Genomic DNA, 26,132 nt, shown 5'->3' with positions numbered 1-26,132 from the left:
GACACTTTCATTGCCTCCTAATAAACAGACTCTGGTCTGGATAAGAATGAAGAAGAGGGTGGGAAGCAGGTTGGGCTGAGAGGCTGGAAAAAGGGGAGAGGTGTCCTTTCTTACATAGTCACTAAAGTAGGTTCTAGAAGTGATCATCCTAATGGCAGCTGAGAAAGTGTGAGGATTTTGTTCTTCAGGAGAAAAAACATCTCAGTGTACCTTTATTTGACAATACCATGTGCTAGAAAGCCAGGCTGTGTTGACCAAGCAAAGGTCACTTTGTACCTTCAAAAAACAATTAAGTTTCTTTTTAGGGTACTTACTCTCAAATAGAATGGTCAACAACCTAATATAAAAGAATATGAGCATGGCTAAGATATGGAATGAATCTAAGGGTCCATCAATGGATGAATGGATAAAGAAAGTGTAGTGTGGTATCTATACACAGTGGAATATTACTCAGCCTTCAAAAAGAAGGAAATCCTGTTCATTTGTGACAGCATGGATAAACATGGAAGACACTATGTTAAGTGAAATAAGCTAGGCACAGGAAGACAAATCTCACATGATGTCACTTACATGCATGTCTTAGTCCATGTAGTGTTGCTATAAAGTAATATTGGAGACTGGGTAATTTATAAATACAAAGGTTTTATTTGGATCGCAATTCTGATACTTGGAAAAGTTCAAGACTGGACACCTGGCGAGGTCCTCAGGCTGCTTCCACTCATGGCAGAAAGTGAAGAGGAGCTGGCCTGTGCTGAGATCAATCACATGAAGAGAGAGGAAGTGGGGGTGGGAGGCTATGCCAGGCATTTATTTATTTATTTAGAGATGGAGTCTCGCTGTTGTCACCCGAGCTAGAGTGCAATGGCTCGATCTCGGCTGCAACCTCTGCCTCCTGGGTTCCAGCAATTCTCCTGCCTCAGCCTCCTGAGTAGCTGAGATTACAGGCACCCACCACCATGACCTGCTAATTTTTTTTTTTTTTTTTTTTGAGACAGAGTCTTGCTCTGTTGCCCAGGCTGGAGTGCGGTGGCCCAATCTCGGCTCACTGCAAGCTCCACCTCCCAGGTTCACGCCATTCTCCTGCTCAGCCTCCTAAGTAGCTGGAACTACAGGCACCCGCCACCAGGCCCGGCTAATTTTTTTTGTATTTTTAGTAGAGACGGGGTTTCACCGTGTTAGCCAGGATGGTCTCGATCTCCAGACCTCGTGATCCTCCCGCCTTGGCCTCCCAAAGTGCTGGGGTTACAGGCGTGAGCCACCACGCCCAGCCACCAGGCTCTTTTTAAGACCCACTCTCATGAGAACCAATAGAGTTAGAACTCACTCATTCCCGAGGGAGGGCATTGATCTATTTGTGAGGGATCCACTCCCAGAACCCAGACACCTCCCATTAGGCTCCACCTCCAACACTGAGAATCAAACTTCAACATCAGGTTTGGAGGCGACAAACATCCAAACTATAGCAATGTGTAATCTAAAAAAGTTGAACTCATAGAAGTAAAGAGTAGAATGGTGGCTGCTAGGGTGTTGGCGGAGGTAATGTGGTGGGGAGATACTGGTCAAAGGATACAACATTTCAGTTAGGAATGCATTCAAAAGGTTTATTGTACAACTATAGTAAATAACAACATATTGTATTCTTGAAAATTGCGGAGACTAGTTTTTTTTTAAATGTTCTCAGTGCAAAAAAAAAGTGTGTGAAGTAATGCATATATTAATTAGCTTGATTTACCCTTTCTACAATGTATATATAGTTCAAAACATAATGTTGTACACAATCAATATGTATAATTTTTATTTGTCAATTTAAATAAACAAATGTTAAAAAGAAAAAAAAGAGCATGAGTACAGGGAAATCTGTGTTCATGATCCCAGCCTCACCTACCTTCTCTGTGACCCTGGGCAAGGTATTTCTCTCCTCTTGGACTCAATTACCTCCTTTTAATATTGCTAATTTTGTAAGTAAAGTAAAGATGATAATGTTTGACTTTTTTGTTGTTTTCAGGATGAAATGAGTATTAAAGGAGAAACATTCTTTTTGGGAATAACGTCTTGTTTCGTACCAGAGTGCAGCCCCTTTTTAAAACTGCTTTGAGAGCCTCTAAAACTATAATCCAGTCTTAATAATAACATAATAGGTATAGTTCCACACACTGAAACAGAGATGTCATAAACTGAGTAGAAATGTGCTTTAAACACACACACAAACACACACACACAACACCAAATCCAGCTCAACATTGTGAATTAGAAATCCAAAGCCCAAGGAAGACCAAAAGTTCAAGGTTTCACATTGGGTTAGGACAGAAATTGGCCTCTGTCTCAGGCATCGCAACTCACACTACAGTCCTCTCCCACCTTGCTGGGGTGCTTTCACTGAGTCTACTCTCCGGAGCAATGTTTCTGTATTAGTAAGGATCTCCAGAGACATAGAAACAGTAGGAAATATATAGATTTATAAGAGGGGATTTATTATAGAAATTGGCTCACATGAGTATGGAAGACAAGAAGTTCCAGGATATGTCATCTGCAAGCTGTAAAACCAAGAGAGCCGGAGCTGCAATTCAGTTCGAGTCCAAAGGCCTAAGACCCAGGGCAACCAGTGATGTCTAAGTCCAAGGCTGAAGGCCTGAGAGCTTCGGAGGGTGGGATAGGCGTGTAACCACTGGTGTAAGACCCAGAGTCCAAAGGTCCAAGAACCAGGAGCTCTGATGTCTGAGGACAGGAAAGGACGGATGTCCCAGCTCCAGAAGAGACAGCAAACACACCCTGCCTCTGCTTTCTTGTTCCACCAAAGCCCTCAATGGAATGAATGATGCCCACCACATTGATGACAGCAGATCTTCCATACTCAGCCCCCTGGTTCAAATGATGATTTCTTCCAGAAAGGTCCTCACAGACACACCTAGAAATAATATTTTACCAGCTATCTGGGCATCTTTTAACCTAGTCAGGTTGACCCATAAAAGTAAACATCGCCATTTTTAACACTTAGTAATTTATCTTTACATTTTTTCATATGTCTTAATACCACCTATATTATTACTTATTTCTATATTTTTGATTAAATCTCTTCTGGAATTTTTAACTGAAATCCACATATTTAAAAGTGTGTCGGCCAGGTGCAATGGCTCACACCTGTAATCCCAGCACTTTGGGAGGCCAAGATGGGCAGATCACTTGAGGCCAGGAGTTCAAGACCAGAGTGGCCAATATGGCGAAACCCTGTCTCTATTAAAAATACAAAAATTAGCCGGGGGTGGTGGCAGGCACCTGTAAACCCAGCCAGCTACTCAGGAGGCTGAGGCTCAAGACTTCCTTGAATCCGGGAGGCAGAGGTTGCAGTGAGCCAAGATTTCACCACTGCACTCCAGCCTGGGCGACACAGCGAGACTCCATCTCAAAAGAAAAAAAAAAAAAGTATGTCACTACCACTGATAATACTTTTTTTTTTTTTTTTTTGAAATGGAGTCTCATTCTGTTGCCCAGGCTGGGGTGCAGTGGTTCAATCTTGGCTCACTGCAATCTCCGCCTCCCAGGTTCAAGCAAGTCTTGAGCCTCAGCCTCCCGAGTAGCTGGGATTACAGGCGCCTGCCACCATGCCAGGCAAATTTTTGTATTTTTAATAGAGACAGGGTTTTGCCATGTTGGCCAATCCAGTCTTGAACTCCTGGCCTCAAATGATCTGCCCATCTCGACCTCCCAAAGTGCTGGGATTACAGGCGTGAGCCACCGCACCCAGCAATACTACTTTTTTTAAATTGTCAAATTCTAGAATACTAATGCCTCCACAAGCTCTGAATCTGAGACCCATCATTCCTTTTTAAGAGGCAAATTAATGTTAATGGCATAATGGCCCCTTGAAGCTTTCTTCTTAACTTTCTTCTTAATAATATCAGGAATGAAAGACGAATGAAAAAGACAGCACTTTCTTGGCACGTATGGTAACAGATGTTGAGAGCTGACTCATGCAACACCCATTTCCAACCTTGGTCTTCCTTGCTGCCTGCCTTGCCATAAAAGCTGCAAAATAAGAATTTGACTTCCCAGCCTCCCTTGCTGCTAGTGCTGGTTGCACAACCCCACTCTGGCCTGTGAGACACAAGCAGAAATCTCCCAGTGCTACCTCATCCTTGTCCTCCTTTTCCCCCCTCCCGCTTTGAACGTGAACATGACGTCTGGAGTTACAGCAGCATTTTTGTGACCAAGAGGTGACAAGCATGAGGAGAAAAGCCCCATCCTAAGGCTGGCAGAGTGGACACAATCTTGAGCAGTTGCCCCAGCCCTGCCTACTTCCTTACTTCCTGCGATGTGAGGAAAATAAGGCCCATGTACTTCAACATTAGTCAAGATTTCTCTTACTTCCTACCAAACAGAGCCTTAACTGACCCAGTGTTTGTTAATTCCATGAATGTGATGTGTGAAATCAATGTGACACCCCTGGTGGTGTAGGTTTCATGCTTTGGGAGGCCCTTCTGTAAGCCAGCTGTACTCGTTTGCCAGAGATGCCATCACAAAACACCACAGACTGGGGGGCTTAAATCACAGATATTTATTTTCTCACAATTCTAGAGGCCAGAAGTCCAAGATGGGAGCTAATCATAATCCCAAATGCCATCATCCCCAATGTTAAAATCCTGAAAAATCAAAATCCCAAAAATATTTTAGAAAAAAGCTTTTTCAGCCGGGCGCAGTGGCTCACGCCTGTAATCCCAGCACTTTGGGAGGCCGAGGTGGGCGGATCACCTGATGTCAGGAGTTCAAAACCAGCCTGGCCAACATGGCGAAACCCCATCTCTACTAAAAATACAAAAATTAGCCAGGCATGGTGGCGGACACCTGTAATCCCAGCTACTCTGGAGGCTGAGGCAGGAGAATCGCTTGAACCCAGGAGGTGGAGGTTGCGGTGAGCTGAGATTGTGCCATTGCACTCCAGCCTGGGCAATGACAAAAAAAAGCAAGACTCCGTTTAAAAAAAAAAAAACAAAAAACTTTTTCAAAACGTTGTAAAATATTTACTTACATTTTTAAAGGGGATTTATTTAAGAAACATATAAAAACGTGACAGAACTCTTCATAGGCTACTTTACACAATAAAATGGACAATAATACCATATTTTTGCAAGCAGAAACACTCAGATATACCAACAACAGTCACATGGGTATCACAGTTATGAGCAGATGAACCATATTCATAAAGAAATAGATCAAAAAGCAAAATATAAAAATGTATATCACACTATGGTTGGTAATTGTGTGCCCCCAGCTTTATACAGCAGTCATCTGAAATACTGTGATTCTTAGCTTCTTCTAAGTCTTTTGATAAGATTGATCAAAAACCGTGATGAGTCACCACCATATCACCACCACATCAGTTGCCCAAAGAGCCAAGGCATTGAGAAATTTTATTTTTCATAAAAGCAGATGTACAAAGAAGATACAATTTCATTTAATGAGGAAGTTTTAATGTCTTTATGCACACACATGCTGCTTACACACAAGTTCAACATTTTGATAATATACTTTCATGGAGTTACATTTGCAAAAATGCACAAAGCAAATTAGAACTCTCTAAAACTCTCTATACGATGCATACAGTATTGGAAATGATGCAAAGATGAAATAGGTAGCATAACAAATTATAAAACACAATGCTGACAATTTCTAATAGTGAAAAAATCTAAAAAACAAACAAAAACAAAAAACTAAAAAGAAAATTCAACAAATAAAAAAGTATGGAGCTAGATTATAGGCAATTGCATGGAGATAGTCCATAAGAGCTGGCCAACTTTCACAGTCATTAACTATATTTTGAAATCTCACATCACAAAAAAAAGGCTGCTTTTTTTCTTTTAGGACATGGCTGTCCTTGGAGAATATGTTCACATTTATTTTCTATGTGACACTTCTCTTTTCAAAATTCTTCTATGGTTTAGTACACATCTACATGAGTATTCCCCATTAAGTTTTCCCATCTTCTGTGCCATGTTTCCGTGTTGTGGGTCTGTGGAAATCTATTCCATATGCACACATATATAGACCACAAATCTGGTGGAAGCAATACTGGTGATTGAACTGCAACAATACTGCCCATCATGCATGTAATCGTTTTTGAACCAGTTAGTAACTTCTCTGGCTTCTTCAGGCAAATGTGGCTTTAATTCATTAAAAGCTCCTGGAATGCCATCAGCTGGAATGAATGCCAATACTGAAGTTTTTGTCATTGCTGTATCACGTGACCAGTCCACTCATCTGAAGTTTCTGCCAAACACATTGGACAGAATGGAAAAAAACAAACTTTATTGGTAACACCTTGAAGTTCACCTTTAGAAATCTCAATCACACCTAATTCCAAATCCGTCTTTATGGTTTGAGGATTCAACTGAAATCCATTTTCCTCTGCATAAAGACAGTAACCAAGTAAATAGTTCCACCTAATATGATACAACTATCTTGTGATTTTGATTTTGGGGATTTTAGATGTTAGGGATTTAGACTTTAGAGGTTTTGATTTTTGGGAATTTCAATATTTGGGATTATAGATTTCAGGACTGTGTCTTTCGGGACTATAAACAAAACCCGTCCAAGATGGAGGTGTTGGCAGATTTGGTTTCTTTTGTGGCTTTTATCCTTGGCCTGCAGATGGCCATCTTCACCCTACGTCTTCACATGGTCTTCCCTCTCTGTGTGTCTGTGTCTTAATGTCCTCTTGTAAAGACACCAATTATATTGGATTAGGGCCCATTCTAAGGATCCCATTTTAACTTAAACACCTCATTAAAAGCCCTTTTTCCAAACACAGTTACCTTCTTAAGTACTGACGGTTAGAAATTCAACATATGCATTTGAGGGGAATGTAATTCAGCCCATAACAGAGCCTAATCATGTATTTTTTTAAATAGAAGCTATTTTTTGTCTTCTCTAAAATCTTGTAATCACATGACAGCATGGCACATGAATGTTCAGAGTCCATAAGAAGTACGAGAAATTTGCAGACAACGGGGAAGAGCCTTGCACTTGAGATCAGGGGTCCCTGGGCTCTAGACATACATCATTCACTTACAGGCATGGGCAGGCTTAGTGTCTCTGAACCTCAATGTCTTTACTTGTAAAAAGATGTGAATACTATATGCAATAATACATGTAAAAGTATCTGGCATATACAAATTATATCTTATCAAATCTAAGGAGCCATCAATGATAAAATGTATCATTATGTTTTTTGTACCAAAAGTGGCAAAATCATGCCAGGGGAGATTTTCAAATTACAGATTCAGGAGCCTTACCTGCAGATTCATTGGGTTTGAATCTCTTGGGATGAAGCTCAAGGATTGTCATTTTTTAAAAATATTTTCCCCATTATTCTGTTGATAGACTCAGAAGCCAGGACTTTCAGCATGCTGTCAGTCAATGTGCTGAAGAACCCAAATTTTAATTCTAAGCTGCAATCTTTGGAGCTATTTATCAGTTTCTCAGATATTCTATAGGAACCCTGGATTTCAGCCCTTGCCAACAAAAAGTCATTGCCCAAATTCTTTACATTTTCTAACCCATTCATTGAATTCCAGAAACTCTAGCTCAAAAATTGCATAAAATAAATACTTTGGTAGAACATGTAAACCAAAACCTGTTCCAGTGGTAGGAATATTGCCGCATTTACCCTTAGTAGTCAGCTCTCTGATCCCTTTCCCGGACTATAGGACTATAGTGTGCGGGTGCTGAGCCCATCTCAGTCGTTCTACACTTTCATGATTCTAAATGATGTCAGTTCCTTGTATGCATTTTTTTAATCGCTTTTGCCAAACTCAAAAAACTAGTTGAACCCTTTTAAATATTACTTTTGCTGAATATCTATGATTAAATTCTGAGTAATGGTAACATTATGAGCACAGAAAAAGCAAATGTCAAGATTATTAGAGCTATTTTGGACTCCTTGACAATCTTTTAGGCCTAGCAAACTACCTAACCCCCTCCCAACGACATCATTTAATAGTCTTCATATCCACATATTGACATCTATGATCTCAACCGAGTCCAACCCCGAGATTTCATAGTTGAACAAACTGATGCCCCACCCCTCCACCCCTCAACCCCCGCCCCTGAGAAAGTAAGTGACTTACCCAAGGTCACATACAAGCTGGCCTATAGTCACCGAGCCCAGTTCTATTTCCAGCCTAATGTCCCTTCCCTTCCTTCCACCCCTCACGACCCACGATCTCTTAGTGACACTTCAGGGAGATTCATCAAAAGCATCAGACAATATGTAGTGTAACCGAGTAGAAAACTGCCCTGAATCACATGCAGATCATTCCTGAGCCACGTAGTTCCTGTTTTTATGCAGATTTCCTCTGAGACTTGGCTAACTCCCAGGGAAGCGCACATATCAGATCTGCTATATATTGGCAGAACTTTGGCTTAGAACACATCTCGAATGCTTTCCGTTGAACATTGGCAGCCTTGAAGAAACATGGCTAGAAAATTATTCCAGGAGGCCTAATTGCTCTGTGACACTTTACAAGGAGAAGCTGATGGCTTTCTCGCCCAAGCTCTTCCCTCTGTACCCAGAACAAATGACTGCAGTTCCCAGTATATGTCCTAAATTAGGAGAGGGCAAACTCTGTGGCAGCATGAATTGAGGGAATGTCTTTACTGGGCAGGGGCCCTCTTCCCAGCACGGTGTGCATTTTGCCAAGCTCTTTCTCCTTCAGTTTTAAAACCCTTGTGTATTCCAAGAGAAATGTCGTCCATGTGTTTCTGATTCATTTACACTTAAATCATTAAAATGTTGTTTTGTGAGAGTTATTTAATGTGTGCGGAGCCTGTGAGTCTTCTTAATGGGAATGTTAAAAGCTTGTTTTCCTGTGCTGACTGAGACAGAACACATTTTGCTAAAACAGTGCCTGAGTTCAAACATATCCTCCCATCTCATATACTTGTACCTGCATTATCAACCACAGCCTCTTGATAATGCCAAGCTTGACAAGGCTGACATTCAAAAGTGTGAAAATTAGAGAAACTGGAGAGAAAATGGAGTAAGAAGTATAGTGAGAGTCAAGCCACTGTTCCCCAGAACGTGCCAAAGGAACGTTATCTGAGGGTAGACAGTGCATGTGTCTGCCGCTCTGGTTAGCGTGGCTGGCAGCCCTCTCTCTGGTACTCCCCTGGACACTTCTACAAGCACAGTCTTATTTAAGCCTCAAAGGAACTCCCGTTTTCCAAATGAAGACAGAGAATCAGATACGTTAGGTATTGTGCCCAAAGTGCACAGCTGTCTTGGGTAGAAAGGAAAGATTACAGCTAAACTCTGAGTCTAATCTTCTTTTCAAAATGACTCAAATTGAGTTTCTCTGTGAATGCTGTCTGTGTGTGTGCATTTGAAATTCCATATGCATTATAAAATGTTAATGAGTAGCAACGTAATACGGTGGCTAACACTTCAAATTCTGCCTCTATTACTTTCTAGCTGTGTGAACTTGGGAAAGTTACTTAACCTCTCTGGTCAATTTCCTCTGAAAAATGAGACTATTACCAGCCATGTATACAAGATATAAAGATGACTGAAAAGAATTCATATATTAAGTGCTTAGAGCAGTGCCTGACACATAGCACTCAATAGCTGTTAGCTTCTAGTGTTAGTGGCAGTGGGGAGTCATAAATAACTGGATAATCTTGGCAAGTGACATATTCTCTCTGAGCCTTAGTGTCCTCACTTGTAAAATGAGTATAACAGCAGCACTCTCACCAGTTTGTGAAAGTAACTGAGATGATGTTAGTGCCTAGCACTGTGCCTAACACAGAAAAGGTGCACAGTCAAACTTAACTTTTATACCCAGATATGCCTCTCCCTATTCAGTGTTGGTTGTTGTTGTTGTGGAGGGGGTAATTTTCTTATTATTCAGCTCATCTTAGATCTAGTGTTGATTTCTCCAGAAGCCATGGGTATAGACATGTATACAGGCCCAGGTCTTTCTGGGGCAGTGAGATTTCTTGCTGCGATGGGCCCTTTCTTGGCTGGAGTAGAGCCGCGCACGCTCCAAGCCGGTAAATAGTGCCACAGGTATTGCTCATGGGGAGGAACAACCAGCCAACTTCAGGACTTAGTGCTCCCCCAGTTCCGGGCCCGTGGCTCTGTTCACAGGAAAACCTGTCGTTGTTTGTGACTCTGATCATGAGAAAACCTCTAGTTATTTGGGGCTCTGCTCACAAGGAAACTTGTAGTTATTTGCAGACAGACGCTCTGGGATTTAGACCTTTTTTTTCTTCTAGTGTAGGTGCTAGAACTGCCTTCATAGTTGGTTGTTTCTATTTAATTGCTTTTCTTTCACGGGTGTCCTGAAGAAAAGCGGAAAATTATAGTCATCTGGCAAAAGAGACTAAAGAGAAATTAGACTTTGTCCCCTTTCACTCTCTCTCTATACACACACACACACACACACACACACACACACACAGTGATACAAATACCTGCTTAAGCCCCTCAGTTATTTTCTCTCAAGGGCTGAAGTCAGCCACGCAGGATAAAGGAGGGAAGGGAAGGAGCAGATCTTTTCGGCAAGAAGACAGATTTTGTTGTCAGGTTCCTGGGAGTGCAAGAGCAAGTCAAAGGAGAGAGAGAGGAGAGAGGAAAAGCCAGAGGGAGAGAGGGGGAGAGGGGATCTGTTGCAGGCAAGGGAAGGCGTGACCTGAATGGAGAATGCCAGCCAATTCCAGAGACACACAGGGACCTCAGAACAAAGATAAGGCATCACGGACACTACACCGGGCACGAGCTCACAGGCAAGTCAAGCTGGGAGGACCAAGGCTGGGCAGCCGGGAGCACCCAAGGCAGAAAAATGAGGTACGTGCCAGGGGAGGAGAGGGCACGGTTCCCTTTTGGGGACTGGTGTCAAATAGCAGGGAGGGTCTGACCTTGTCACTGGACAGACTCACCTGCGTGTCCTGCGTGTGGTAGTGAGGGGCTTTCTCATCAATTCTTAGGGCTCTGAGAAGGGAGCTGTGGGTGGGCTGGGTGCCTTCCCCAGGACTCTAGGAGACATAAAACTTGAAACGGGAGACTTTGTGCAAATCCTGCTCTGGACGCTGCTGAAGCTCGGATTTCTCCCGCTGCCTGCACAGGGTGCTGCCTGCTGGCGAATGTGACTCTCCTCCTGTTCACCCACAAGGCTGATTTTTCCGTGTTCCTCCTCTGGAAAGAGCATTGCTTTCTCTCTTTCAATACTTTGTGAGTTAGATATGTGTTTGTATGTTTATTCGTCCTGACCAGAAAAGAAACCAGCTTCCCCATAGCTTGGCTCTGTGGTTTCTTCAACCTTTACAAGTTTGCCAGTTAAACCTCAATTTAGAAAACTAAAAATCTGTCCCCATTTTACAGTTCCCTATAAATTTTCTGCATTTCTCATTGAAATCAGAGGCAGCTGGTGGCATGAATCAGGCTATGAAGTACACCAAATGGCTCTTAAAGAGATATCACACTTAAAAAACAAAAAAAAGGATTTTAGAGTTCTGAAATCAAGAACTTCAAATTCTAATTGGTTTTAAACTCTTTAACCTCTCTTATTCCTCATTATACTTGACACTCCTTACCAGACCTTTCATACAAGTTCTTTCCTGCAAGTCTGAAAACCCAACCACCCTAGTTATTTTTATTACTTAAGTGTTAATGCTGTTAAACACACACACACACACACACACACACACACACACACAAAATGCTCTGCAGATGTGTAAAGTCCGAACACATCTTTTACTATTAATTTTCTTTTCAATTGGGAAAGTGTTTTTATTTGTTTCTCTTCTGCAAAGTAACCTAGCAACTTTTCTGGGTCTGAGACCAACGAGAGGCTTCAGACTACGTTAACTCTTTGAACTCTGATTACCTGTGGTTCGGAGAGATAACCAGGTCCTTAAAAATTAGTGCAATAATTCTGTTCTTTTTAAATCCATCGTAATTTTAAACCTGCCATTAAACATCATTTTTCTTTCTCCAAAAAAAAATGTGATTTATGTCAATCTGCATTGAATGATAATCTCATTTATCTGTCAATGATCTGGTCTGAATCCCACCCTACCATTCAGTGCCCCAGCGCATATCAAACTACTTGGCTGAGTAACAATTCTGTATCTTTGCATATGCTCTTCCCTCAACCTGGAGCAACCTTCTTATTTTCCACCTAGAAGACCTGATTGTTCAAGCTGGCACAAATATCTCTTTCTCTCTCCTGACCACCATCTTCCAGAGTGAACATCCCCTCCTTTGTCCTTTGTTCTGTTTCTGTCCCTTGAAGCTGCATCTCTTATTGTCCTTGTAGTATCTCCTTGTTTAAATGTCCACCTCCCCTTACAAATTTCAGTGCTCCTTAAGTTACGTGATCTGTGTCTTCATCTTTGTATGGCCAGCACCTAACATAATGTCTATTTCCTACTAGCCATTCAATACCTATTTGTTGAATTGAATTCAACTTTTGAATAGCCAAGCAACTATGAGAAAAGTGCTCCACTAGAAAAGTCTCCAGCAGGTCTTGTCTCACATGGATACAGTATTTCAGTGTTTGCAGAGCACTTTCAAGAGCACTGTCTCATCTGGTTTTCAGATTCTGGATGAAGTAAGGATTTACGGATAAGTTGTGGGTACAAAAGCAGTTAAGCAACTTGCCCAAACCACACTGATGATCATGAAAAGGTCCAGATTCAAATTTGGGTCTTCGGGCTCCAAGTTCAGGATTTTTTCTACTATATTCTGCTGGACTTTCAGCCAAGTGTATTATTCTAAACTGATGGCTCATAATTCTGACTGTACATCGGAATGATCTGTGGTGCTTTAAAACATGACAGTGCTCAGGCCTCACCCCAGACCAATTACACCAGAATCTCCTGGGGAGGGAATTTGGCATTAATATTTTTAAATTTTTCACATAAAGCCATGGGTTTTTAAATTATTTTTCACAGGATTAATTGCTTTGGCCAGATGCCTGGGCATGATATGGGCATGGACCCAGCTTCTTCTGTGAGCTCTTGTTATTCCCTTCTTCTGTTGAAGTTAATTCACCATATGGTATTGAGCATGATGTGACATCTCTTGGGGTATCCTTTTCATCGTCTGTCAAATTAGGGTGCTCCGTAAGGGATCCATGCAGTCCCTTCCAACTCTTCAATTCAAAAATGGAGTCTTGGTGTGGTATGGGCTGAAACAAGGGGCATGTACGGACAGTGTATGGAAAAGACAGCAAGTGCCGTTCATGCCACAATCATAGATATATGCAGGCATTTTTACAGAGTCCTGCTAGCCTGTTCCTACAGTGGGGCCTCTAAAATCTCAGCTCTATATATTACTTTTGACATTTCTGCAATGTAGCTAAACTTTTTGATTAGCTGGAGGACAGATAGCAGGTGTTGGGAACGATACAGCCGGTGCCTCGTATACAAGAAGCCAAAAACATTCAGAGAGTGTGACGAGGAATGAAAGCTGCCACTTATATTCTTCAATTTACAGCCCCTAACACAAGCAGGCAAGCATATGCTCAAGCCCATTACATGAAGGGAGATATTTGTTTCATATGTTTGAAACCATTTTGAGATGCAAACAAAGTAGAAGGGAAAGCTTCCTGGGCCTTCCTCCCACGCTGACCAGTTGCCTACCACACATGGCACCAGGCTTCTGGGCTACACAGGGCTATCTGCTGCCAGTCCTTGACAGAACCGGCCTCAGGAGGCTCAGTGTCTCCTCAATGTGGTCTGGAAAAAGCAGTCATGAAGGAAGTTGACCTTTCGGCCTTGCATAATTTGGGTGTCGCTATTATAGGGAAGTCCGGTTTAGGAGCCAAAGCTCATTCCTGACTCTTGCTTTTCGGGAAGTAGCGGGATGGAATAATTATAACTAATGTTTGGCTAGGGCTGGACAGTTACCAAAATACTTCCCCATCCTCCTTTACGCTGATAGCAGTGCTGTGGGAAGTCGTTATTATTACTACTCAGTGGATGAGGAAACAAGACCTCCCATGACCTCCTAAAATGGAAAGGATAAATAAAGTCAACGCTGGAGCTGAATCTAGCTCTTCTGACCCAGGGCCAGTGCCCTCCCCTCCTCAGCAGGGCTGAACCTGAACTCCCAGCCCTGTTAACACTGGTTCATTTCCTCACTCGAAAATGGGATGCCTGGGCCCTGCCAACTGGTTTTTTGACTCAGCTTTCTAACTAATTCACAGGTTAACTTGGACATATGCCTTCCCTTCCTTCTGCCTCTGAGGCCCTCCTTCCACAGATTGGTTTAAGAAAATATTGACATTGGCTATGGGATTAAGACATTTTGTTTTCTTAATAGAATCTCACATATTGCTATTGTAGGGACCTTGAAAAAAATTAAATAAATGTATTTTCTTTTTATTGAAAAAATAGTACATGGTCCTTCTTGACAAATGTAAACATTCTATATGCACAAAAATGGAAATACTTATATTCCCATTTCAGAGATAACTACTATCAATACCTTGGTGTATATCCTTTCAGACTTTTTGTACCTACCTATTTACACTTTATGTAAATATTAACATGACATAGCTACATAATCTATGTATGTAGTTATCTTGCTCTGTTTACATACACAAAAACTCAAATGTATGCATTATACAGATATATGCATCTGAATACATGGGCAGACTGGGTATTGGAGAGAAACAACTTCCTGATTAGCAAATATATCATTGTTAATCTAAAGATGCTGGTATGGTTTCCCAGCATTGACTTTTTAGGCTATCTAAGACTTAGGCCCCACTTTCATGGATTCATTCATTTATCATCTGTTATATATCAGACTCTGTACTGGGACCTTTATATACATCATCTTTAATGCTCATAGGAGCCTTATGAATTAGCTATTATAATCTCCATTTTACATCTCAGGAAACTGGGGCTCAGGGAGACTAGTTGCCCAAGTTTTCACAGTCAGTAAGTGAAAGAATTGGGACTTAAATCCAAGTACATTTCACTCCAAAGGGTGTGTCTAACGTAGTGCAATGTGATACCCACAATGATAGAGAAATGTGCAGGGAGCAGTGGCTTGTGGAGGAGTGAAAGGATACTCCATAGCTGGGAAGCTCTGAGCTGGATGGTGGAGGATAAGCAAGATGGCGGAGTATAAGTAGGTGAGGAGTGAGCAGGGCACATGCAATGAGGCTGGAATGGAAGGGCATGGCGTGCTCCCAGAATAACAGGGGGCTCACAGGGCTGGCTACTGAGATGAGGTGGGAAGGACAGATCAGCCAGATCAACAGGGCCTCAACAGCCATCCAAGGAGCAGACGCTTTACCCTGCAGACACAGTAGAACAGCATGGTCACATCTGTGTTTGAGAAAATCAGCTTTGGCAGAAGACTGCTGGTGGGTAGGTTGGGGATATTGGTTAGGATGCTACAGCAATAAGCCATATAGGAAAATGTAAACTATGTAATTAACTGGAGAGGAGGAGAGATGGATTTCCAAAACATAGGAAGCAGAATAAGTAGGACATGGTGACTGTTGACTCTGGGGTAAATGAAAAGATGAATGGTTAAAGCTCAGGCCAGGGAACTGGTTGATGGTAATACCATGAACAGAAATCAGAAATGAGAGCAAGAAAAGATTAGGAGAGGAGTGATGAGGCAAGTTTGGGCCCACTAAGTTCAAGGTCACTGGACCTCTCAGTGGAATCAGTCTGTTAGAAGCCTGGTGTGGTGAGTACAGACTGACCAGAAGGGCTTTGACCAGCCTTGGTCATTCTGCCTCGTTATTGCGTCAGCCATGGTGATGTTCTCTGTAAGTTTTATTGAATTTTCCTTGCCTCTTTTGCAACTCTTTATTAGTCTATTATCTCTGACTCCTACAGGAAGAAGTTGTAGGTTTTTGATCCTTTTACCAAGAGGAAGAAAACTTGCTTTGCTTGTTCTTTCTTTATTAAAGATTTTGCATACTTTGACTGAGTTTGTGGTGAAATACCATTTTGAACATGTTAAATCTGTTTAAGGTACTACGGATTCCATCAATGCATTTAAGCCTCATCCCAGTATGATAACGTTTACTTTTTAGAAAAGAGAATCAAGAGTTAAATGAAGCTGAGCTAGAGAAATATCAACTTTCACTTAATTAAGAAAAGTACATTTTCAACAGTAAAATGGAAGTGTCAGACTCCCAAATGTGATACTTTCTAGGAGTTTAAGTTAATACTATTATCAGAGCTTTGAATGAGCAAAACCAGAAGAAATCTTAGAAATTATCTAGTTACCATATTCCCATAATACAGACTGAGGAGGCAAGGTCAGAAGGGGAAAGCTCATTACAGCAGGCCAGAGACAGAGACATGCTGAGATCTTGTTCTCCTGGCTGTGATTGAGACGAATGGCGGGGGCCTGTGTTTATAAATGTAAGTAGACCTACATTCATGTCTTTCAGGTGGCTGCTTCTCTATCATGCTCTGTGCTTCTCCCTGTCAAAGGCTTCAGCCCACACCGTGGAGCTAAACGATATGTTTGGCCAGATCCAGTCGCCTGGTTATCCAGACTCCTATCCCAGTGATTCAGAGGTGACTTGGAATATCACTGTCCCAGATGGGTTTCGGATCAAGCTTTACTTCATGCACTTCAACTTGGAATCCTCCTACCTTTGTGAATATGACTATGTGAAGGTGAGACTCCTGATGTCCCCTAACTGGGCCAGGCTCTCTTCTGGGATTTAGACAAGGCAGTATGAAATTAGACCCTTCCAGGGTGGCATATAGTAAGAGAGACACACAACATCACAATGGTATGAATTCAGGTCAAGGTGGAAAGCTAAGTGCAAGCTGATGGGTAGAACTAGAAAGGTCCATGAAGGAAACTGAAGCTGATAGAGTATGACTCAGCCCAACACAACATCCCTTCTTTCTTCCTGTTCTCAAAGCCTTTACTGTTTCTACCAGCCTCTGTTCCAACGTCACCTTTAATTCAACAAGCAGAAAAGGGCAGAGACCTCAGAGACCTCAGAGTAAGCAGTAAACATGGAAAGAGAACCATAATTATGTCCAAAGTTGAGGCATTAGAAAGCATTGTCCAATTTCCCAAATAAAGATCAAGTATTTGGGAAGTGCAGGGTATACAGTAGTAAAGAGTCAGAGATGAAGTAGGAAGGGTGAGTGGAGGGGAGATTCTTAAGGGCCTTGAATGTTATGCCAAGGAGTTTGCATTTTATCAGTAAAAGCGTGGGTAGGGAGGGGACGGTCACTATCAGAAGCAGATGTAAAAAGTAAATATGGGGGAAGAGCAGGACCGCATCAAAACAATATACCCTGGAATTTAGAGAACCCCCCACAAAAAAATATTCCACGGGTGGGAAGCTGTTCTTCTTTTAAAGTGAGGCTGAAAAAGGTCAGAATATTTCTAGGGGATCAAGTTTATTGCAGTTATATCTATTTAAAAAAGATGTGGAGACCTAAGAACCTACCTTCTAAGCTCTCTCCAGCTTCCTGGAAGAGGTTCTCATCAAACAACTCTAGAGCATTTAGATATTTTTAGTATTATTGTAGACTCATTATTCCATAGCCAGTAATTCAACATGAATTAACCTTGTATTAACCAGAATATTTGGTCAACAGCAGAGAAGTGAGTTTACAAGGTGCTTTTACAATTATAATCTCAATCAAACTTTAAAACAATTTTGAGACGGGAGCCATGACCCCATTTCACAGGTAAAGAAGTAACCCAGAAAGGTTAAGCAACTCACCCAAGGTTGTACATCTGGTAAGTGACGGATTAAGGTCTCAAATCCATGCCTTGTGTTTTTGAATCACATGCTCTTTTGTCTACACCAAACAACTCCCAAGCTATTCTCCACCGAGCCTAAGATACAGCAGAGGCGTACAAAGGCACTGTACTTCCACTTATTTTATATGTAGAATGTTTTCATTGTATATGTTGGATCTGCCTGTAATGTCCCATTTACAATTGGTCTCTGCATCTAAAAATTTTCCAAAATTGGTGTTCCATGGTAGGGATTTTTAACCTCAGCACTACTGATATTTTTAACCAGATAGTTTGCTGAGAAAAGCTGTCTTGAGGATTGTGGGATTTTTAGCAGCATCCCTAGCTTCTATCCCAACTAGGTGCCCGTAGCAGCCCCTGCCCCACCACTTATTGCAATCATAAATGTGTCCAGATGTTGTTCAATGTCCCACAACCACTGCTGTATGGGATGATGCCCTCTTAGAATGCCCTGTGCTAGGGACGGTGGAAATACTAGGACACAAAAGATCTAGCCTCTTAAAAAGAAAGATGAGTCTTGAAAATAGCCATTGCACAAGATAGAAAACAGTGATGGCAATAAAGACTAACTGATAAAGAATGAGAAAAGGTGGAACTGGTTGCTCTAAGAGACAATGTGGATTGGTAATCTAGATGCAATTTTTATAAATTCATTAAAAATAGAACCAATTTCTCAGGGTCACAAGGATCAACCAGGGGGTCTTCACTGAGGCCATGAGTATGTATCATCCTAACCTGAACTTTCTGACCAAAAGGCCAGTTATGCTTTTCAGGATAAAAGGGTTATCCAGAGTTAAACTCCAGGATAAGATGGATTGTAGGTATGGGTCCTCAGGCTAAGTGGAATCTCCCAGCCCATTCCCCCAAATAATGTTGGTCACAAAATCATGGCATTTTTTAATATTTTGGTTGGAGGGTTGTCTTAACCAGAAGAAAAATTACCAAACACTGGTTTAATATGACAATAAGTTCCATGGATTCAGACAAGGCTAGATATGAACTTTCTAACCATATTTTTCTCACTTTCAAACATGTCAACCATCTAGAAATTTTGTCAGTGCCAATAGCTTTTATTGGTACCTGAGGCTCAAGATCACAGAAATTATAGAGTTTTTTTGCTCAGTTGTAGTAATGACTTCTTCTCATAATTTGCCCCCTCTCCTCCTTAAGATTTGACTCTTAACTTCATATTCATTGAGCAACTCTTTCTCTTAAGTTTGATTCTTTTTCAGACAGAAGACAAATTTAACCTTGTTAGGTCTCCTTTATCAAGATGATAAACACACAAGAGAGGATTTAGCTCATTTCTTTGCTCCAAATAAGTGGAGTATCCAAGGAAGGCAGATGAAGCAGCTGACATAAAGCAGCATTTTGTTAATGGGAAAAAATGATGATACTTTTCAAGAGCAATAATATAATCTGAAGACCTCTCCTAACACTGAATTAAAGACATTGGAATAGATTTCTATCCAAAGCTTGGCTTTCTTGGCTAAAGAATATTTTGGAAATTGGTTGATGGCTTCTATCTAGAGTGGTGAGACTCCTTCCTGAAACCACAAGTAGATGGACATGGGCCCTCTGGAAGGGGCAGCACGGTCCTGGGCCCTTACATGGAATTCAGGAAATGCCTTTTCTGCTCTCAGATCTGTCACTAACTCCCCAAATGACATGGAGTGGAGAAGAATATTATTTTACAGCACCCTCTCTGCTCCAAAATTAGACAGATGACCTCTGGGCATAACAGAGAAGTAGTCTACTTGAGGCAACTTAGGGATTGAGCTGCCTACCTGAAGTGCCCTACCGTCCTTGCATCTGTGAGTTGGGACAATTTTCCAGTTCCTTTGAAAGAAGAGATTTAACATGGTGGCGGCGGGAGCTGAGATAGATTTCTCCACTTATGCTTGCACAGCTGACTCTCTTCCAGAAGGCCATCCTAATGTCAGCATTAGCCTTCTGCAGAGGTTTCAACAGCCGTGGGGCACCAGCAGGCCTCCCTTCTGCAGGATGCTGCATGCTAGTTGGCTGACTACTGGTGCTCATGTGGAAACCACCCTGTGCCCCTGCCTACACACACCCAGTGAGTTGCCCTCCTACAGCTGAGAACTCACAGAATGTCAGGCTGCAGGGGCCCTCTGGGGACGCATCTCATCTTAAGTTGTGGTTTTCAAATGTTCTCCCCAGTACACATTTTCTTCTTCTTTTTTTTTTTTTTTTTGAAACAGAATCTTGCTGTGTTGCCAGGCTGGAGTGCAGTGGCGCGATCTCGGCTCAGTGCAACCTCCACCTCCCAGGTTCAAGTGATTCCCCTGCCTCAGCCTCCCGAGCAGCTGGGACTACAGGCACATGCCACCATGCCTGACTAATTTTTTTGTATTTTAGTAGAGATGGGGTTTCACCATGTTGGCCAGGATGGTCTTGACCTCCTGACCTCATGATCCTCCCACCTCGGCCTCCCAAAGTGGGATTACAGACGTGAGCCACTGCACCAGGCCCGCATTTTCTTCTTGAAAATCTTCAGTTAGGCCCAACATAGAGAAGAGACAGAAGTGAGCTGCTCTAGCTGAAGGTGGTTCTGCTTGCTCATCCTCCTTGGTTACCCTGAAGCACCTTGAGGGATTATGGCTTGAATCTTGCTGCTCTGGCCACATTCTTATTGGACAGAAGAGGAGGTCAGAGTTCAGAGAGTTGGTGAGCAGTCTGCCTCTGAAATCCCAAACCCAGAAGTCTTCCACACTTAGTTGAAACCCACTGACTTTTTCTAATCGCCTGGCCAACGCTAGCCCCTAGCATATATGCTTTTTCTGGCTATAAATGGAAGAGAAGCTCTTCCCTTTCCATCTGAATAAAAGTGCAAATATGCCATGTGGCCCTCAGGTAAATCCACATCCCTCTCCAAAATTCTGTTTTTTGCTCTGTTCAATGAGAGGGTGGAACGAGATGATCCCCATGGTCCTTTCAATTCTGGAATTATAATCCCAATCCTCCTCACCAGAACTTCCAAGATGACCCCACCAAACCCTCCTTATCATAGTCAGGATAACACCAGAAAACAGAAATCGTATGTTTACAGCAGCTGCTTCTCAATGTTGCATAACTGCAAGCACTCCAGTAGGAGCCTGCAGCCTGCTGGGGATGTCTTGGTGGTATGTCATCACAGAACTTGTAAACATATCATGCCAACACTGTCCTTTACCAAGCAACTTAAAATATCACTGACTTGCCTTTGGCAGGATAAAATTCCCTGTTTTGAGGCATTTTTCCTCTATGACTAAATTCTCCTCCCAGGCCTATATAGGAGTAGGTTTAAGAAACCTTCCAACTCACAGGAACATTTTCCAGCCCAGCCCAACCCCACAAACTGCCCTTCCCACCCAGGCCCATCAGGGCGATGATGATGGAACTGCTCATACTGCTCATCAGTAGCCTGAAGAAGAGCAGGACTCCCAAGTCTGTGGTCCAGATGCTCACATTTATGAAAATTCCTCTCCTGCCTGATTTCCCACAGTTCTTGGTCTTCAAGACTCATGCACATCTGCACAGCAGCATCTGCTTCCTTGGAATGTGGCTGCAATGTTTAGATTCCTGCAGTGTAGGGATGAAGCATACGAATCAAGGCTGGTTAATGCTACAGGGAAGAGGCAAAGCACAGATACTAGTCAGGGAGTCAGGCAGCCTGGGTCCTGGGTGTCATTCTATACTCATTAACCTTGGGCAGATGACTGCACCTAAAAGGGACTCTGTTTCCTCCTCTTTCAAATACAAACGGTTAAACCAGATGGTCTCTAAGGTCTACTTTTCCTTGTTGTTCTGTGCATCTAAGACCTTAGAAATCATGATCCAACCCTATGATCATCATGTCCAAAGCCCAGGGAAGGGCAGTTGATTGGTCAACATCATGCTTGTATCAGAATTTACATCTTAAGATTCTCAGTCTTTTCTTCTATTTATTTAACAGAATTATTTAACAGATTAAAAAACAGCAAAGTCCCATCTTGTGGATGATTAGTTTTTATGTTGTAATATAAGACAAATACTGTCTCTAGTCAAACTTACCGTTAAAAAATCCCCTAAATATTGTAAAGCATTATCTTTTAGATGTCCAGAAAAGAATTTTTTTCCAAAAATGCAAGAAATTAAAGTTCCTTTTGTTGAGCACCAGATGAAGTGGTCCATTTATACTTACAAAAAAACTATGAAGCTATAGTTATGGAGAGAGTTTAGATAGTTATAAACCAGAACCCCCAAGAGAACAGCAGATTACACGTTCCAATTTCAAGTTCATTTCATGGCATCTATTCACTGTAAAAGGAAGCATAAATCATCTGCATTTGGATTGTACTCTCTTTCTTTTTTTCTCTTTATGTCACCATGTGTAATATTTTAATAGCATCTGTGACATGTTTATGTAATGCAATGCCACTGTTCTCCTTTTAACCCTATATCCTTGATGTATTTGACATTTCTTCCAACCTTTCCACTGCTAGTTCCTTAGTTCCAATTCTTATTCCTCTCAACTAGTCTATTGTAATAGCCTTCTATATGTCTACCAGATGTCAGCCTCTCCCCATCTAGCCTACCTTCTATGAGTATCCAGAAGGATCTTCTTTGAACATAGCTTTGATTATGCTACTCTAAAAATCTTTCAATGCCTCCCCATTATCTATGGAATGAAGCACAGTAATTCTATTGAAAATCTACCATAAGCTGGACACTATGCCAAAGACTGGGTCTGCAAAGATCAGTAAAAAGAATTCTTCGCAGTAAAATGAACTATAAAGTCCTCAAGGAATTCACGGTTCCATAGAATGTAATGAAATAAGTGCATAATAAAGCCAGACAAAGTAACACAAGGGGTATCATAAAAGTTTGGGAGTGGTCATTTTTAGATGGCCAGGGAGGGCTTTGGAAATAGTTGATGTTTGAGATTAGTCTTTAGAGGTAAATAATAATTTGGCAGTGCAGTTCTCTAAGTAGGATTTCTTAGCAGAGCTACCATCAAAGCAGGGAGGTTGAAGAGGATGGGAATGATGCAAAACTGAGAATAATCAGAGTTGGCATGTTTTGGGGAGATGTAAAGCCCAGAAAGATTGTCTGAGGGTGAACTGAGAAATGTTTGGTAAATTTGGGTTTAAGCATGTGCTCCCCAAATCACATACGAGTGGTCAAAGGTTGAATTAATTTCACAGATGGATTTTGTTGGCAGGCCTAATATTAACTTATACTATGATTTGGGGGTATAAAAAAAGAAGAAAGAATTATGAAAACATAAAATTTCCGATCTCACATGACAATCTACATTTCCAAATTCTCTTAGAATGTTAGAAAATCTGGCAACTCTTGCAGCTTCCTGCCTTCAGCAATCAGCCAGCACCAGGAAGAGGTGGCCTTGTGGAGTAGGGTCCCCACCATTCCCTATAGCTCCCCCATGCTAATGCTTTCTTGCCTCTTAATGGCACCATTGCTGATTTTACAGTAAAGAAAGTGAATCATTTTTCCCCAGTGTCTCTATCAAAAGTAGGAAAGTTAAAAGTTCTTGAGAAAGACACGTATTTCAGGAAAAATTTCTTTGCAGAGTGAAGAATATCCCTCTGTATTTAACACGCAAAGTGTGTATTTCTGTCTAAAGAATTCATAGCAGCTTGTTTCACTCGTTTATGTTTTCTGCCTGGCATCTTTTAGCATTTAAGTCTAGGACCTCCAATTAGAAGCTGTGATGTGGTGGAGGGGTGGGGCAGTGGGGTTTCGGGAATGTGACACAGTCAGGGGTATGCTTGAGGAAGATTAATCTGGAGCTGCGTGAGGGATGTCAAGGACTAGTAAAGTCAAAAGAAACTGGAGCCGCTGAATGAGGCCATTTAGGTGGCTGTGCTAAATAGATTGGATATGACTATGTGGAGCGTAGTATACTTCAAGAAAGCCCACAGGCCTCCTGGACAGCTATGGAAGAGCAGGTAGGATGTGCAGAGGTAAACTCCACAGGAACTGGCTGCATATGGGAGAGGAAAAAGGAGGAATCAGAGGCTTTAAGCCCCAGTTATGACAACTTATTGGCTACTTAACCCAGAAATTGAGATCAGGAACGTGAAGATGTGTAGATTTAGAAAGATATAGAGTGCACTGAAGTGCATTGAGTTTTGAATACAGCTGGAAATGCTGGTCTAAATTTTGAGACACAGCTTAAAGAGTCATAAGAGTGGGTGTAGAAAGAGCACAGAGACAGTGATGGAGAGAGGATTAACACACTGAGGATTAAATTCTGTCTCTGCCACCATCTGAGTGAGGAACCTTGGCAAAGCTCCTTGATCTCCCTCAGTAATGGTTTTGTCATCAGTTGAAAGGAAGAGTTCCTAATGAATACAAAGTCTTCCTCACAGGTTGTGGGAGGATTTGAATGACATGAGGGTCTAAGTGGAATCAGTACTGCAAAACGCAGTTGTGCTCAGTGGTTGGGAGCTCAAACTTTGGAGTCATTCAGACCCAGTGTCAAGTCTTGCCTCCACTTCTTACTGGAGCAGTTGCTTAACCTTGCTAAGATTTTCTTCTCCATCTGTAAAATGGAGATAATAATGATGCTTATTTCATAGACTTGCTGTGAATGCCAAATGAAGTAAATGCTTTAATGACATATGTCCAACACATCTCTAATTAGCTCAAAAGTACTATTATAGTGGTAATGAAGGCAATGGTATGAGTAATAAAGTGTCTGCCTGGTATCACCAGATGCTCAATGAATGTCAGTTTTCTTATCAACTCTGACCCTACCACTGACTGGCTATGTATGACCTTGCTAATGTTACTCAGTTTTTTCTAGCAATTTATGGAAAAGTGCTTCCAAAGCACTATTCAAAAGCAGGAGGTTATTTATTTCTCCTTTGTATTTACCTTGTAGAAACACACATTTTACTTGCAGTTTCTAATCCATTAACTAATTTGATTCCCATGGAATAGGAAGAGCAGGGATTGGGATTATTGCACCTAATTTACAAAAAAGGAAACAGGTACAAGTGAATTTGTTCAAGTCTCTGCAGGAAAGCCAGGTTTGAACCCCTGCTCTTCTAACTCCCTGAGTCATGGTTCTGTGTCTCTATGGAGCCTTCCTCAGAATAGGCTTTGTTGTGGGAGGGGCCCTGTTGTGTTTCCCGGCCATGCGTTATTCCTAAAAGAATACTCTATTTGTCAAGATGATTTCATAAAATTTAGCAAACCGGAAGGTCCTTGAGGGTCCCTATATTGTCTAGATTGTTTTAAATAACGTTCTCTTTTATCTTTTGAGAGAAAAAAATGTTTTTTAAAAATAATAGAAACTGGAATCTGAACTACAGTGAATCTGCAAGTGCTTGTATTATCTGCTTGTAGTGCATCATTTCTGATGAGCTCAAGCTCATTCCCACTAGATTGCCAGCCCCATGAGTTCAGGGCCTATGTCTGTGTTTTCTCCAGTAGAAAGCACAGTCCTGGGCAGAACAGGAAAAGGCACATGTCTCCTGGCAGTGGAAAGGGCTCTGGCCTAGAAAACAGCTGCTGACTCCTGCTGAGAGCTTGGGCAAGTCACGTCTTCATTCAAGGCCTCAGTTTCCCCATCTGCCTGATGAGGGAACTGGATCAGCTGGCCTCTCCAAACCCTTCCAGTTCTGATGGTCTGTGACTCCCAGTCCAATGCCCCTTCCCTCAGGTCACATTGGGTCAGTCTGCATCCTGCTGTGTAATTGAGAGGTAAGTCGCTCCCAAGTGGGACTCTTCTGACCCCTAAGCTCCTAATTTCTGTGCAATGCTCTGTGTTTACTTAGAACATGCCCTCGACCTTCGGGCTGAACTCACTTCACCTACTGCGTAACTCTGCTCTTTCTCTGGGAGTGGACAGGAGGCCTTGGCCCCAGAAGGAAATGAGAAATGGGTAAACATTTCTCATGAATTTCAATTGTAGTCTCCAGTGGAATTCTCCCACTCCAGAGACACCGGGTCCCAAACACCAATTCTAGCTGATTCAGAAGAATTAGAAAATGAAAATGAGCTTGCTTCAGGAAAGTGTAACGAAAGCTCATTTTATGCCAAAAGTGCAAACAGCACAGGCTTCAGGGTGATGGAAAACAAAAGGAAGCTTGCAGTGCTGAGGAAGAGCATGTGGGTGAGTGTGAGCTGGGAAGGTCCCAGGTGTGGGTGCACATGGGGTGCATATCTCTGTGCTTGAGTATATTACAGGTTGCTCTTGAAAACACCTTGGTGAAGAGCAGTGCCTGAATTTACTTTGATGTGCTTATAAAGGGAAAAGTTAAGGGAAGAAGAGGTATTCATTTATTCAACAAATATTCATCTAGTGCCTACAATTTATTAGAACTTAGTGTACAGCAGTAATTAGAACAGATAGAAATCT

The 26,132-nt window shown here is 41.9% G+C and overlaps 1 protein-coding gene and 1 long non-coding RNA gene across 11 annotated transcripts in view; one reads left to right on the top strand and one right to left on the bottom strand.

Annotated features, from left to right (window-relative positions):
- Nucleotides 1–5,371: 5,371 nt before the first annotated feature.
- Nucleotides 5,372–11,406, bottom strand: LOC134739210 (uncharacterized). The gene is made up of 2 exons (XR_010125802.1): nucleotides 10,930–11,406; nucleotides 5,372–6,261 (listed from the first exon to the last, which is right to left on the bottom strand). It is a non-coding gene; the product is annotated as an uncharacterized LOC134739210 (long non-coding RNA).
- MASP1 (MBL associated serine protease 1) overlaps nucleotides 10,464–26,132 on the top strand; it is a 72,758-nt gene continuing 57,089 nt past the window's right edge. Inside the window, exons 1-2 of one of the 10 annotated variants that reach the window (XM_054482626.2) lie at nucleotides 10,464–10,837; nucleotides 16,419–16,650. In XM_054482626.2, the coding sequence (XP_054338601.1) occupies nucleotides 10,833–10,837; nucleotides 16,419–16,650 (237 nt within the window). In that variant the 5' untranslated portion in view covers nucleotides 10,464–10,832. Of the gene's footprint in view, nucleotides 10,842–16,418; nucleotides 16,651–25,201; nucleotides 25,475–26,132 lie in introns of those variants that run through there. The other 9 variants (XM_054482622.2, XM_054482624.2, XM_063662506.1 and 6 more) reach the window with 9 other exon arrangements.

The sequence above is a fragment of the Pongo pygmaeus genome, chromosome 2 (genome assembly GCF_028885625.2).
Source record: "Pongo pygmaeus isolate AG05252 chromosome 2, NHGRI_mPonPyg2-v2.0_pri, whole genome shotgun sequence".
NCBI classification, from domain to species: Eukaryota; Metazoa; Chordata; class Mammalia; order Primates; family Hominidae; genus Pongo; species Pongo pygmaeus.
Note: the sequence above shows the minus strand (reverse complement) of the source record. Positions and strands in the feature narration are given on the sequence as shown.